Source organism: Dermacentor silvarum, chromosome 6 (genome assembly GCF_013339745.2).
Source record: "Dermacentor silvarum isolate Dsil-2018 chromosome 6, BIME_Dsil_1.4, whole genome shotgun sequence".
Lineage (NCBI taxonomy): Eukaryota > Metazoa > Arthropoda > Arachnida > Ixodida > Ixodidae > Dermacentor > Dermacentor silvarum.
Window position 1 is genome coordinate 37,747,277 of NC_051159.1, and position 13,454 is coordinate 37,760,730.

Here is a 13,454-nt window from a genome sequence, read left to right on the forward strand (position 1 = left end):
CAGGTGTAGGCTAACTCTTACGTGCCTGAGTTACGCCCCGTTTGTCTCATGAACTCAATAGCACGCGCACCACAGTCAATGTAAACCGCTATTGCAAACTGCACTACCTGGTGCTAGGTATACTCATCGTAAATAGTAGGCAGCAGCTCTTAGTTATCGGCTGACTACAACTGTCCCAATGAAAGCCCAGGTCCCGTCGAAAAAAAAAACAATTGAATCATTTGGTTGAAGAATATTCTAAAAGAGAACTGTAGGTAAAAAACGCATTATCCTTCATTCAGATACGCCACCATAACGAGAGACGACCTAACAGCATTTTTTTTTATTTTTTGGTACTGCAACTGGTTTAAATGTTTCTTTTTCCTACAGACAATCAACAAAGGGAATTGTGAAGAGAAAGGGCAAAATTTACAACCACTTGGTCATCAGATTGAGCGGATCGCCTCCTGGCGGACAGTGACTGCACAATGGATAATGCAGATAGCTCGTCGCATGGTCAGCTAGGCACAACGGGTTTACATGTGCGTCTACAGTGTGCATACCCTCTAAATAGCAGTTGCTCCGTGGTATTATCTGAGTCGTAAATACTGCCATTTTCGACGATGTAAAGAAACATTTCGAAAAAGGGACTGCACTTTAGGCGTGACAGCAGAAAGCAGCTAAAGCATCCTTCGGGAAGTACGGCTGGCGCACCCCATACATCGAGCATTCACGAAGCGAACGAGCGTGCGCGGCCGGCCAGCGAGCTGGAGCGAGCAGCATCCTGGCCGTGACGTCACTCGGGAAAGGGCTCCAGTCCAACTTCTCGCCGCTAATAGGCCGTCGAGGACTCTGCGAGAAACTAATTACGACGCTATTTCGGACCCTACAAGATCATCCGACGTATTGGTGCACTGGACTATGAGGTCGTGCCAGACGGCATTTCGCAATCACAGTGGCGCCGCGCACGACCTGAAGTCATCCACGTGATGCGTCTTACGCTTTTCTACGCCCGCTGACGGACTTAGGGACTTTCTTTCTTTGTTATTTTTTTTTCTTTATTACTCGTGCTTTTGTTTTCGTTTTCGTGTTTGTAGCATCGGGACGATGCATTTTTAGGGGGGAGTATTCACACGTGTACTTGCTTATATTTCTCGGGTGACCGCGTATCACCGCCTAACAAATGTTATCGCTCAGCGCAGGAGGCGCCTGCATGTATCGGAAGTTTGTTGAATGTTATCGATGGTTCTTCTGTCCCTTGTCACCGAACCTTGTGTAATTTGATTGCATGTATGCAGGACGCGAATTGTGCAGTACTTTCTGGAAAACACCCCGGCACCAGCGATTACTCCGGAACCTTCGATGGCTCATGTATCATAGCCGACGCGCTTGACCAACTGATCAGATTTCGACGATCACCGACTGTGTTCGCCGGTATCGTCGTTTTTCGAGTGTAACTTGCTTTTGTGGGCACAGGTTGGCCCAATAAAGAATCATTTTCGTAATTCACAGTTTTTACGACTGCTTTCTCCATCACTACTACGTGACAATATCAAAGAACTACCTTTGATCGCAGGAGTATAATTACATGACTATCGGTTATTGGTTACGCGATGACGCTTATTAGCTGCGCCTGAGGTATCGTTTTATTATATTGTTTTGATCCCAGTACCAATAAATCATTCTGCCTTGCAAGCGATTGGGGCACAGTTGTACTTTTCTTCTATGATACAAAAGTAAAGCCAGAAATAGAGTACAACATGAGGATAATGGGGTACATCAGTCACTAGACGCAGGACGTAATAACACTGGTTGCCGGTAGTTATTATATTTGAAGACAAATGGCGGCATTTATAGCCTCGATATAACCTAAATAAAGAAAGCAATATAACAATATTGGCCCTCAATATAACTGAAAAAATTTCACAATAATATCGTGCACATAAGCGTCTAAAGAGAGCTTCATGCATACATGGCAACGTAGCTTGTTTAACCGAACTTAATAACTGTTTTGCGTTTCACTTATAATTGAAAAAAAAAGAAGAAAACGCGTATATGTAATAAATTTGAGCACCAACGCAGAGTCTATATAACTGCTGCTTTAGTTTGTTGTGCAGGAATACAGGCGTTTTTAGAACTAGTGCAAAATTGGCAGAAAATGTGGCATCATTTAAGCAGAGCAACTTAAATCATAAAAGAGTAGGCAAAATAGAAACCGAACGCGCACTAAACTCGACAAGGAAGCGCCGGAACACAAACAGTGTGGCTCAGTGGCCGCCTACCACTCAATAGCGGTTTCCGCTTCTATCAGGTGTAATAGGAACGGTCTGCGTGTTTCATGCAGAAATGTGGCATTGAAGGTCACGCAATACGCTATCAGTTCACTACAGTCAGCGCACTTCATTAACAGACAATCGGCTCAAAGCGCTCACAACGAAGCGCCAACGCTTACATTTCAACACGTGCCGCCGCCCACCTGTCCACACTAACGCGGCGACAGGGCTGTCATATATGCTTCGATCTCGTGGCCAATAGTTGCATCTAAGTTCCCTTTCATTGCGCAAAATCTTTAAGCCTGCATTACATTATTGATTGCTAATTTCTGGCATAGTCTACTACTTCTACTTGTCATCATGCTAATAATCTTACGTGTGTTAAAAGCTTACTAATGTTCGCTGTGACAATTCCATTAAACGCAAATGATAATCATCGTGGCGCTGGAACCACTCATCAACCTATCACACGATGTATGGCATAGTATTAGGATGTCCGTACTATCATTAGCGCATGCAGGTTAACAAATGTCCTCATCATGCATTTGGTAGAGCTAAAGCAGATTCGATTCATGCTGGTGCGCGTCTCTTTTGACGCTTCCTGTGGCTTGATAACGTTCCCAGTCACAATGGCAAGGTCAACTTAATACACCCGCTGATCGCATGTGTTTATAAGTGCGCTTCTCCTCATAAACACTCGTTTTGCAAGGAAGCAAACTTTCAGGCTGCGTCTGTGGAAACGGTTACCACGTGTTCAATTAGTGTCGCAGATAAGTGTAAAATTTAGGAGAAATCAGCGAAAGTTCTTGTCAAATCTTGTGAGAACTGTTGTCATTAATCCATCCGCGATGGATCCCTTCTTATCACAAGAAATAAATGGCACAAGACCGGCACAAGTGTTGACCGAAAGAGCTGTCTGGGGTTTGGACCCGGTATTTCTCCACAATATTCGAGTCGTGAGCATATTTTAATATTGACACAAGACCAGCGACGGTTTGTCAGGATTCAGAGCAGATCTTCAATATCCAATTCTCGCTAGCCATGGCACGTGTTTTCCAAAAGGTTTGCTCAGATTACGGATATGTTTTTTTTCTTTCTCTAAAGCGCAAAGTTATGGGCCCGTATTCACAAAATGCTCTTACGCCAGAATCGTTCGCAAGAGAGGATTTCCGCCAATTTTTTTGTTGGATATATTATTAACGATGGCGGCTGACCAACTTTCAAAGAGCACTTACGAAAGAAAAGCTTTGTGAATGCGGCCCATGGCTCGTTGTTAACTGCCGGCTTCCGTAGCTCTCTAGGTGCAGGTGTCGACACCAGTGACGCTTGAATTGACAAGCACGCCCTTACACTTAACAAACCCAAGGTATGCAGTACCTGCGCAAGCGGTAAGATCCGCTGCGTAAAGAAGTCCCGCAAGTCGGCCATGTCCAATCCAGCGATCACCATGCTCGTCCGGGCAGCAGGATTCATCAGCAGCAATGTAATGTCGACGCGTGGGGCGAATCGCAGCGGGAAATCAGAAAAGCCTCGCGCAGCCCGCACCAGGTCGTCGACGGACGCGGCGCGAAAGCAGGGCACCCACGCCGATACGTTCGCGGCTTTGTCCGCGGTGTCGTTGCAACGAAGCGCCCATGCCAGGCTGCGGTATGGCTCGTTCTTGTCCTTCTGCGTGCATACATGTGCGCGGAACGCGATGTTGCTCTGAACCGTCACTCAAAGTTGGGGATCATGCGACGCGTCCCCGTCAAAGCTATTGTTATTTAGCATTTCTTCACAGACAGTCATGGCGGACGTGTCCGTGACTTCTTCGTGTGGCCCGTATTTTCAGTCAACTACCAGATTTCGTTGTTAAGGCTAATAAACAGAAGCATTTTAAAACTCTCCTTTTAAACTTCCACTATATTATACTTGAAAACTGAGTTTACAAGCCTGCGCCGTACTTTGCGTTTTAATTGACGTCGTTTGTGCTACAGGTAAGCCCAGGTGGCGTGGACAAGCTGGTAGATGTACTTCACAAGTGCGAGGCAAGGTTTTTCTCTGTTCCTTTTTTTATCATATGGTGATGATGAGAGTTGTACATATGCTGCTTACGTGATACATCGTCTCGTTCCAACAAAGCCACCTGGTTTTTTTGGATAGCGCTCAAGCTGCGCCTCTGCCGACCTGTTTCGTCTTCCAGCTCTGTCTCGCATCTGTGAGGCCACGAAATAACGACAAGCCCAATGTCGCCCCAGGTATGCGGCGCGTTGGTGTTTTAAGCAACAGCCAAGCCGAAAGCTCCTACTATTTCTGAAAAATATCAGCAGGTTGTACGATCGCAGTTCAACACGGCATCGCGGCAGCCTATGGACCGTCTCACGTCTTAGGATAAAAGACACAAGGGGACAGTTTCATTTTGACTTTCTGAAAGGTAAAGATCAATTATTACCACGCCGGAATAAGGATGGCAAGTAGCAAATCGGCTATTGCTTCGCAGTTAATGTGTCGGATAGATCAACTTTATCGTGTAACAACGAGGAATGCACATGCGTGAGCTTAAACAATCAGACGTGTTTCTTACGCTTGAACGCCTCATGTGACGTCGTCGTCCGGCCGCGATGATCGGTGCTTACGTCGTCTCGAAGCTTACGCAAGGCGAAGTGCACAGTTCGGACTTGAGCGGCTCGTTCATACTCGTAGGGCAACTCTCACGGTGGAGTGCGCGACATGTGTATTGATGTGACATCGCGGAATGCGTCAAGACGCGCTAGGCCAATGCATCGCGGTTCATCAATGCAGATCGTAACCGCTAAGGAAAGCTGAAAACGGTGAGAGCAAACCTCGCCGACTGAATTATCATCGGGTGCGATGGTTGCGAAAGCGCGCCACTGACTGGGCACGTTTGAAAGCCGAGAGGAAAGTCTTGAAGGTACCAAAATGACATTTACAGCAAGGTAAGTGCAGCGCCTAAAGTACCACACACGGGTGAAAGGACCGTGGGTTTAGTGCGACATTGCAGTGCTCCATTAAGCATATGGTTTGCTGTCAGTCTAAATAGCTGCTATTCTGATCATTCCTTAGATTGTTTACGTTTCCAAGATTTTTTTTTTGTCAATCTTGAGGTAAATGTTGGATATATTGCGCGAACGCCAGGTCAAAAGCTCATTCATTCATTAATTTACTGAAGTACCATCAATGATGCCGTCAGTTGGGGATCTGAATCTGAACGTCACACGATGTGTTGTATAGCTACATAACCTTTTTCAAAGATTTTCACAACAAAGGTTGTACTACATCGTTGTCAAGTACGCCAACGCTACGGAAATGTAGCGCCCACCGGATCGAGTGGGAGCAGTGATCCATAGACAATGCCATGGTAGAATGCCCGGAGCGCCGTGCCGTTGGGCATGCTGCTGGAAGCCATCGACAGTAGGTAGGCACCGGACCCACGGCCTACCAGCACCAGTTGCTTTGGGTCGGCGCCGAAGAACTTGGCGTTGTCGATCGCCCACTGCACGGCGAACACGACGTCGTCGACGGCCGGGTCTTGAACAACGCCGGTCACCGGAGACGGGTGCAAAAAGCCCAACACGCCTTGCCGATGGTTTGGTGCCACCACGACCACGTTTCCTGCACGCAGTGTTCCCCATCGGGTTTATTATGGATTACCATGGTGTCTAAACAACGCAGAGACGGAAGAACAGCGCAAGGACAGGAGAATTGTTGTTCTGTTTTCGCGTTCTTGAGAGTCATAAGTCGACATGGGCACGTCCCTGTGCTTGCGACAGCGTGTGGTGTACACGCCTGCTTTCGTTGAAGTGCGCGGTATAGAAATCAATGCCTATAGCATGATGATCGGGCATAATACAATCACTAGGTTGCGGCCCCTTCATCAAACATCACACAGGCACTCGTCTCCCATCGCAGGTCGCTTTCAACACGGGGCCCGCGCGGCTGCGTAAGGGAAAAGATGGATACGACCTGATCTCTTAAAAATTTTTGAAAAAGAAAAATAATAGGTATACAAAAATGCTAGATAAAGCACATGTATAGTATGCGTGATTAAATCAAGCAGGCTAGGTGACTATTTGTCGCCGCCCCGTTTAAAAGGGGATGCCAATAAATCATCATCATCATCATCGCAGCAGCCGCCAGAGTAAAACGCCCCCCCCCCCCCCCAATCCCTCCGTTGCTCTGCGCGCGACGGAAGACGGCGCGCTTCCTCCACGCTTTCTTTCCTTGCACGCGCGCGATTGAGCCGCAGTCGTCGGCTCACCCTCACACGTTATCGCCCTTGCGGCTCACCCGCGATGTTATCGCCCTTGGACTAGATACGAAACATCATCACGGTGATGCCGACGGCAGAAATGCGCCAGGAGTGTCCATACAAATGCTATCGCAATAATACACTTGAGGCTCACAGTAATGGCAGTCCCTTGCTCAACCCCGTCACCACAACGGGACACTACCTTACAAGCTCAGGAATAAATCGCGAATAAGCTTTTGGATTCAACCGCATCGAAGCAAACACTCAGAGCTGGTTGGTGACGGCACGAATACCCGTCATATACAAAGCACTTCCTTAAAGCCTTGCTTCGGTAAACAATATAGGGAAAGTATCAAAATGTTGGCTTCCTTACTAATGTTATAGCGTATATAGTGCACAATAGTAGTGCTCATTTGTTTTACAGCCTTCCTACAATCTTCCTGCTTCCGTAAAGGCTTCGTGTAACACGAAACTGTTCGGGAGCGTGGAAGGAAACCGCCCCATGACGTCAGAGAAGTGTTTTTACCCTGAGTGTGCCACTTATTTACGGAGTGGAGACGTGAAACGCATGGTGATAATGCATTACACACAGTGCGCAACGATACCGTCGCGAAACGCTCACCCTTGGCAGCCAGTTGTGGCCAGTCGGGGTCGTCGTTGGAGCCTGCCTCGAACCAGCTTCCGGAGACAGCCACCACGAGCGCCCGGCCTCCGCCATTGCCATTGTCTCCGATTGCGGTGGCCGGCGTCCAGACGTTCGCGTGCAGGCAGTCTTCGGAGCCGAGCACGCTGCCGTTGCTCCACTGGGCGCACGGCGGCCCCGGCTCGAGGTATTCCCGCACCTCGCACGGATTTTGAGGGGGAGCCATAGGCAGCGGCACCAAGAACCGGCGAATGCCTGCCGTGCTCTGGGCGAACGGGACGCCCAGGAAGCGCGTTAGGGCCACGCCATCCACGGTAACCGTGCGGCCGACTAGACGGCCTCCCTTCGTAGCCAGCTGCAGGCAAGACGGTACCGTCACATGGATGTGACTAGGGCGCCTTCATTTGAGCGCTTGCATAAACTTGAGACGCGGCTTGGAGAAAAATGTTTATGCGCACTGACACGAAATGTCTAGCTTGTTATCACAAAGGCAGCTCTACCACAGTCGCCACACTGCCTTGGAGCTTCCATCCAAAACATGCGATGCAAATTGGCTAGCTGGTACGATTTCATAGTTGGGCTTAGCTCAAACAGGTATGCAAGACAAGAGATAGACGCGTGGCAGACAGAAGCGCTAACTTTCAACTAACTTTATTGCAACGCAGGCTGATGGGGTAAACAGGGACGGAGCTATTTTTACACCAAAAGAGTAAAAAGAGCAAGGAAGCGTACTTACGAAAAAAAAATGTGGGAAAACATTATGCAATTATTACCGACGACAAATTATGGACCATGTGTCGACACACCGGAACAGCACCACTGCGCGCAATTAGGCAGGATCACATGCTAATACGTTCAAGAAAATGTAATTACTTCCTTATTCGTGTGCCATCCGTGGGCGAACAGGGGGCTGCCTCAGCGAAGGCCTGAGTTTGTTCTAGAGAAACGAGATGGAACTTTCGGCGGCGAGACGCACGTTGCCTCAACGAAAGCGCACGAATACGAAACCACTGCCGCTTCTGCCCTATTTCTGTGCGATCAGCTGTTGGAAATGCAGCTGGGGTTTCGCTCACGTACTGTGCTCCATTCATGCTGCAAAATCTGGAGCGGTGGATTGAACACGTGTGCCGTAGTTGGCTGCAAAAATAGTGAGTGGCATATTAACAAATTAAATTATTACGTGTGACCAAGGTCAAAGACCATTGATACATACGGACAGCCTGTGTTGGCAGCCCTTATCAATGCATGACTTTCCTTGCGGGTAAAAAAAAAAAACTCACTCATACGCCATCGGTGCATCGCTAAGCTCCAAAGACTTCAACCCTGGAACGTCGGCAAGAGTGCGCACCGTTCGTTAAACAATGACAAAGGGAGTAGCACCGTTTCCTGGCATAGTGGGTTTCGCGCACGTTATCTACACACAGCTACCTCAACTCACACGCAAACTTACGGACACTCTATCGCCAACGTATTAAGAATATGTTAGCGCTCTTTGGCCATACCTGGCCCTTGCGCCGCTAAACCACACACATTCAAGAATATGTGAGTGGGCGCACACTTGAATCAATGCGCCAAGGCATGGGTGACAGCGACTACACCGACAGCACACGAATGGTCGAAGCTGAATGTTTCGTGACGGTCCACAGGAATGAGCCAGTTACAAGCAATAATACATCTTTGGTACAAGCTATTACAAAGGACAGAACAGCGATGTTCCAAGCCTTGTGTGCAGCAAAAAAAAAAAACAAAAAAAAAACTATTGCAACTGAGCTCACGGCGAGTGATTAGGCAGACAATAATCAGATAGTGATCACCGACGAACTTCATTGAGTCAGAAACGTGACAAGCCGCTGCTTCAAAATATTTGCCAAATAAAGAACTAAGAGCAAAACACATGGATTCTGGTTCAATTTATAAGCGGAACGTTTGGATAGCTTGGAATAATTTTTTAGCCTCACTCTTGGAACAATAATCATATACGCTGCTCGCGCCGTTTAGAAAAATCTTAATTAATGAGCCCCGAAAGCGCTTTTACAACATGTCATCTGAAGCTGTAGCCAAGGCTTCGTGTTGTCCACCCAGTCATCGTCTACGATATCTCCCGAAACAGAGGTTCCCTGAGCCGCACCGGGCGTCATGTATGTACATACATTGTTAACATGGAGGCAACGGAGGCAGCTGAGCCAAGCAATGGACGCGTCACCACGTGATCAAACATGACAGCGCCTAGTGATCAAACATGACCACTAGGCCACGGCCTATACACGTCACTGGTGTATTTGGGGTACTAAGCGAAATCAATGCAGCTTATGCTGCCACCGGTGCGCGTGAAATGTGCGCCGAGTGGAGCGAACCTGTCCATTAAATAACGTGAGATTGACGTTTACGGCCCGTTCCGCTCAGAGCAGTGCGTACACAGGGCAGCTCACGAGAAATGCTAGTGTGGTTAGAGAGGTGTGCTCACAACGCTGATGCCAGCAGCGGAAGCCAGATCCCTGCGCTGGCTTCGGCCGGCTTATTGAGCAGAGCGTGACGGTGCGCACACATGGCTTCGTCGTTTTCGCAGCAAAAATACACTGCGCGGCGCTGTAAGCCTGCTAACGTTCCGCGAGCGGACAGCATATGCACCGCCGATTGCATAACTACGACAGAGCGAATGCGCCTAGAGTATAGTTTACCTGGATAGTCGCTTTAATTGCTGTCTCAATAGCAAGAGCGTCTGCAACGTTGAACAAAAGACATGGCGGTTCCTTCATTTCATTTCGTGTGGTCCCTTGATTTGGACACTGTCATTGTTGTCAGTCAAAAAGAAGGTCATTTGTCGGGTGGCATATGCGTATACACGCTGAATACTTGATTAGATGAAGGCTTCATCGTTGAAGGCTAGTTTAACGCACCAGAACGGTGCCCTCAGCGAGAGGCTTGTCGGGCGGCGGGCAACTGCGTTGGACGTCCGGCAACGTCGTTCCGAGCACGATGCCCACCAACACCAGCGCGGAACCCATCAGAATCACTGTGCTGGTCACCACAGTCGCCAGGAATGCCCTGCACCAGAATTGAACAATATTGGCACGGTGAGCGTCAGACAATTTATTGTGGCCCCAAGCACCAAGCACCCACATTTGCGCTAGGAACAAGGCAGTCGACCTATCAATAACAGAATCTGGTAGGCTGTATTAGGGATGCAGCCGCACTAGGGTACGCGAAACGTCGTGTCCGTGAAGCAGACGGTGTACGAGCACTAGGGTCAGGCGCGGATCCAGGGGGGATGTCCGGATGTCCTGACCCCCCCCCCCCCCCTCAGATTTCTGCATCGCCCCCTCGCTGACATGGGGGATGGCCCTGTCGCAAAAAAAATATGGCCACCAGCATTCTTCAAAATTATTTTTCGCGAGTACCAGTGGTATCAGCCATGTAGAAGTAAAGCTAGCTCGCTCACAAGCTTAGTTGTATTCCGTAGGGGTGTGGTGTGGCGAAGTTGCCGTAGTTATTTTTTCTCATGAACACCTTCGACCTCCTGGCGCCGGCCGTGCCTTACTCGTCCCATCGGTGGCGTCGAATGAACGAGGGGACGTCCCTTTTGCCAAGCACGCAGATGTCCGCGCGAGCTCCTTCGCGCCTGATCAACTCTGTTCCCCATTGAGGTGTCATCGGTTGCCTCATTGGCTGTCATCGGTTCCGCGACCAACCAGCTTAGTGAAAGAGATCTCTCGCTGAAGTGTTCATATATAAATAATACCAACTAACAGCTAAACTAAGAACTACGCATAGGCAACTTTTTTTTTACTGTAGCACTCAGTGTGATCCCAGTTCTTCTTCTTTCTGTGGTTTTACCTGCCAAAACAAGTTCTGATTATGAGGCACGCCGTAGTGGAGGGCTCCGGATTAATTTTGACCACCTGGGGTTCTTTACCGTGCACTACAACGCAAGCACACGGGCGTTTTTGCATTTCGCCTCCATCGAAATGCGGCCGCCGTGGCCGGGATTCAATCCCGCGATTTCGTGCTCAGCAGCACAACACCTTAGCTGACTGGGCCACCTCGGCGGGCTTTGTGATCACAGTACCCGCACCACGATAATTTGGACACCGGGACATGAAGGCGTCAGCGGAAACCATCGTGCACACACGATAGCCCGAGGTCACTGCAACCGGGCACTGCAAGAGACACCAGAAGACCCAAGTCCAGACACACTACAAACTTACTACGATATACTGCAGCACTACCGCCTTTCGAGAAGAACGATGCCGCCACCCCACCCATCCCTCACCAGAACTGAAGCCACGACCTGGAGGCAACTCCAGACCAACACCTATCCTCACCTCACGCTCCTTCACGCGATGTACCCCACCCTTTATCAGCCCCTTTGTCCTTTTTGTACAGAGCGAGCTACCCTCTACCACACCACATGGGCATGCCAAAATATCCCCAATAACTCCCCAAATCGAAACGCAACGCACGAGCAGTGGGAGATGGTGCTGACCAGCTCGGCACTGGAGGATCAGCGAAAGCTTATCGCCAGAGCTGAAAGTGCTGCCACCGCCACTGGGGCCCTGGACTGAAGGCTCCACCCACCACGGAGATCGACGCTTCTCCGTGCCTCATCAAAATAAAGCTTTGTCTCTCTCTCTCTCTCTACACGTTGACAATATCCAGTACGAGCACAGTACCGTTCGTACGCTACAAGTTTTTCATTGTAACTTCGCAGTTTTATTGTCGTACATTAAGCATAGGAGGCTCAAAGCCGCCGGATCCGTTTACCTGAGTGGGCGTTCTCGCGGAGCGGGGCGAAGCCTCGAGCAGCGGCTGCGAAGTGGGGGAGCGTGATGTCAGCGGCCAACGCCAGCACGCGGGCCTAGGATGGCGTCGCGTGGTTAGAGAAACGGGAGCAGATGCGCGCCTTGTGTAAAAGGATGACGTCGCGTGGGAAACAAAACATGAAGACGCTGGCTCGCGCTCTCGGCTACTAGGCCACATCGTTCTTGCAGGTGGCGTCGTGAGTCTTCTTCATACGCGGTGATCCGCATATCGTAAACAACCAGCGTAGTGGTTGCCGCGTCGGAGCTCCAAAGCAAACGAAGGTGTCTCAGCCGAACACAAAGATTCTTCTTAAGGAAATCAAGGTGTCCCAACAGAACTCCAAAGACGGACCCGTGCTTACGCATGCATAACAAACCTGCGACAGATCATCCTAAATTTTATTTTAAGAAACAATACAGGCTAGACATACCGGGTGTTCAAAATTAAGCTTTATGGTTTTCTTAAAATTAGGCACTGGGAGGCACGTAAAGAGCACCTGCGCAAATAAGTTATGCGGCCAGGGGGACACAAAGTGAGATGATAATTATCGCTGTCAGCAGCCGAATTACCTAAAATTGAATAATTAACTATTCATTGACTGCAGTAAGTTTGTATGTTTGTATTCAAAAGTTAGAGGCAGTCGTGTTTCTACACAGTTTCACTTGAAAGAATTCCTCTACCATGTCTATGCTCCGAGATATCCAACTCCAAATTTTAATTGTCGTTCGCATGATTACGCATGCAAGAGAGTGAGGATTGGCGCAAAGCTCTTCCATGATGTGACGCGGCTGTTGAGTGCGGCATTTAGTCTGACAACGCGGCGGAGGCATTGGCAAAGATAATAACTGGCCCCCTTCGCCTCACGGCTGGCGAAATAAAAAAAATCGAAGAACCCGTAACCGCTGTCGTAACACGCTACCGCGCAGCCTGTAAAGCTGGCGGCAGCTGCCATGCCGAGATAATGGCGCGAGCGGAGAAGCCGGAGTGTTAATGCGCGTGCGTAATGGTGACTAGACGACCAGGCATGGTCATTGCCTGGGCTACGCAAATAAAGTGACTGCTGATTTCCAAGTATTGTAAGTTTTATTGAAATCAAAAGCAACAACTACACCATCAACAGCAGAAACCTTTTTAGCTATGCTAACGAATATTTCATACATACTGCCGCTTCAAGTTTGGTGTTGTCATGCACAAATCTCATGACAACACTTCACCCATCAGGAAACCCTGATGGTGCCCTAAAAAATCTTAAAAATGCCTCCCTTCCCCAGCAACACAAAGCATAAACCGCTCGCGCGTCGAGTCGATAACTCTGCGCAGTAAGACAATTGAAATTTGGAGTCGGATATCTTGGAGCACGAACATGCTAGAATAATTATTCCGACCGATACTGTGTAGAAACACGACTGTCTCTAAGTTTTCAATACAAACATACCCACTTACTGCAGTCGAAAAAATTAATTGTTCAACTTTAGTTAATTCGGCTGCTCACAGCGATAATTGTCATCTC

The 13,454-nt window shown here is 48.8% G+C and overlaps 1 protein-coding gene across 1 annotated transcript in view; it reads right to left on the reverse strand.

Moving 5' to 3' along the window:
* LOC119456606 (acetylcholinesterase) overlaps positions 1-13,454 on the reverse strand; it is a 49,118-nt gene that overhangs the window by 25,790 nt on the left and 9,874 nt on the right. The window contains exons 3-6 of the mRNA XM_049668982.1: positions 10,042-10,189; positions 7,124-7,499; positions 5,572-5,864; positions 3,630-3,920 (exon numbers count right to left, since the gene is read on the reverse strand). Coding sequence (XP_049524939.1) covers positions 3,630-3,920; positions 5,572-5,864; positions 7,124-7,499; positions 10,042-10,189 — 1,108 coding nt within the window. The remainder of the gene's footprint in view (positions 1-3,629; positions 3,921-5,571; positions 5,865-7,123; positions 7,500-10,041; positions 10,190-13,454) is intronic.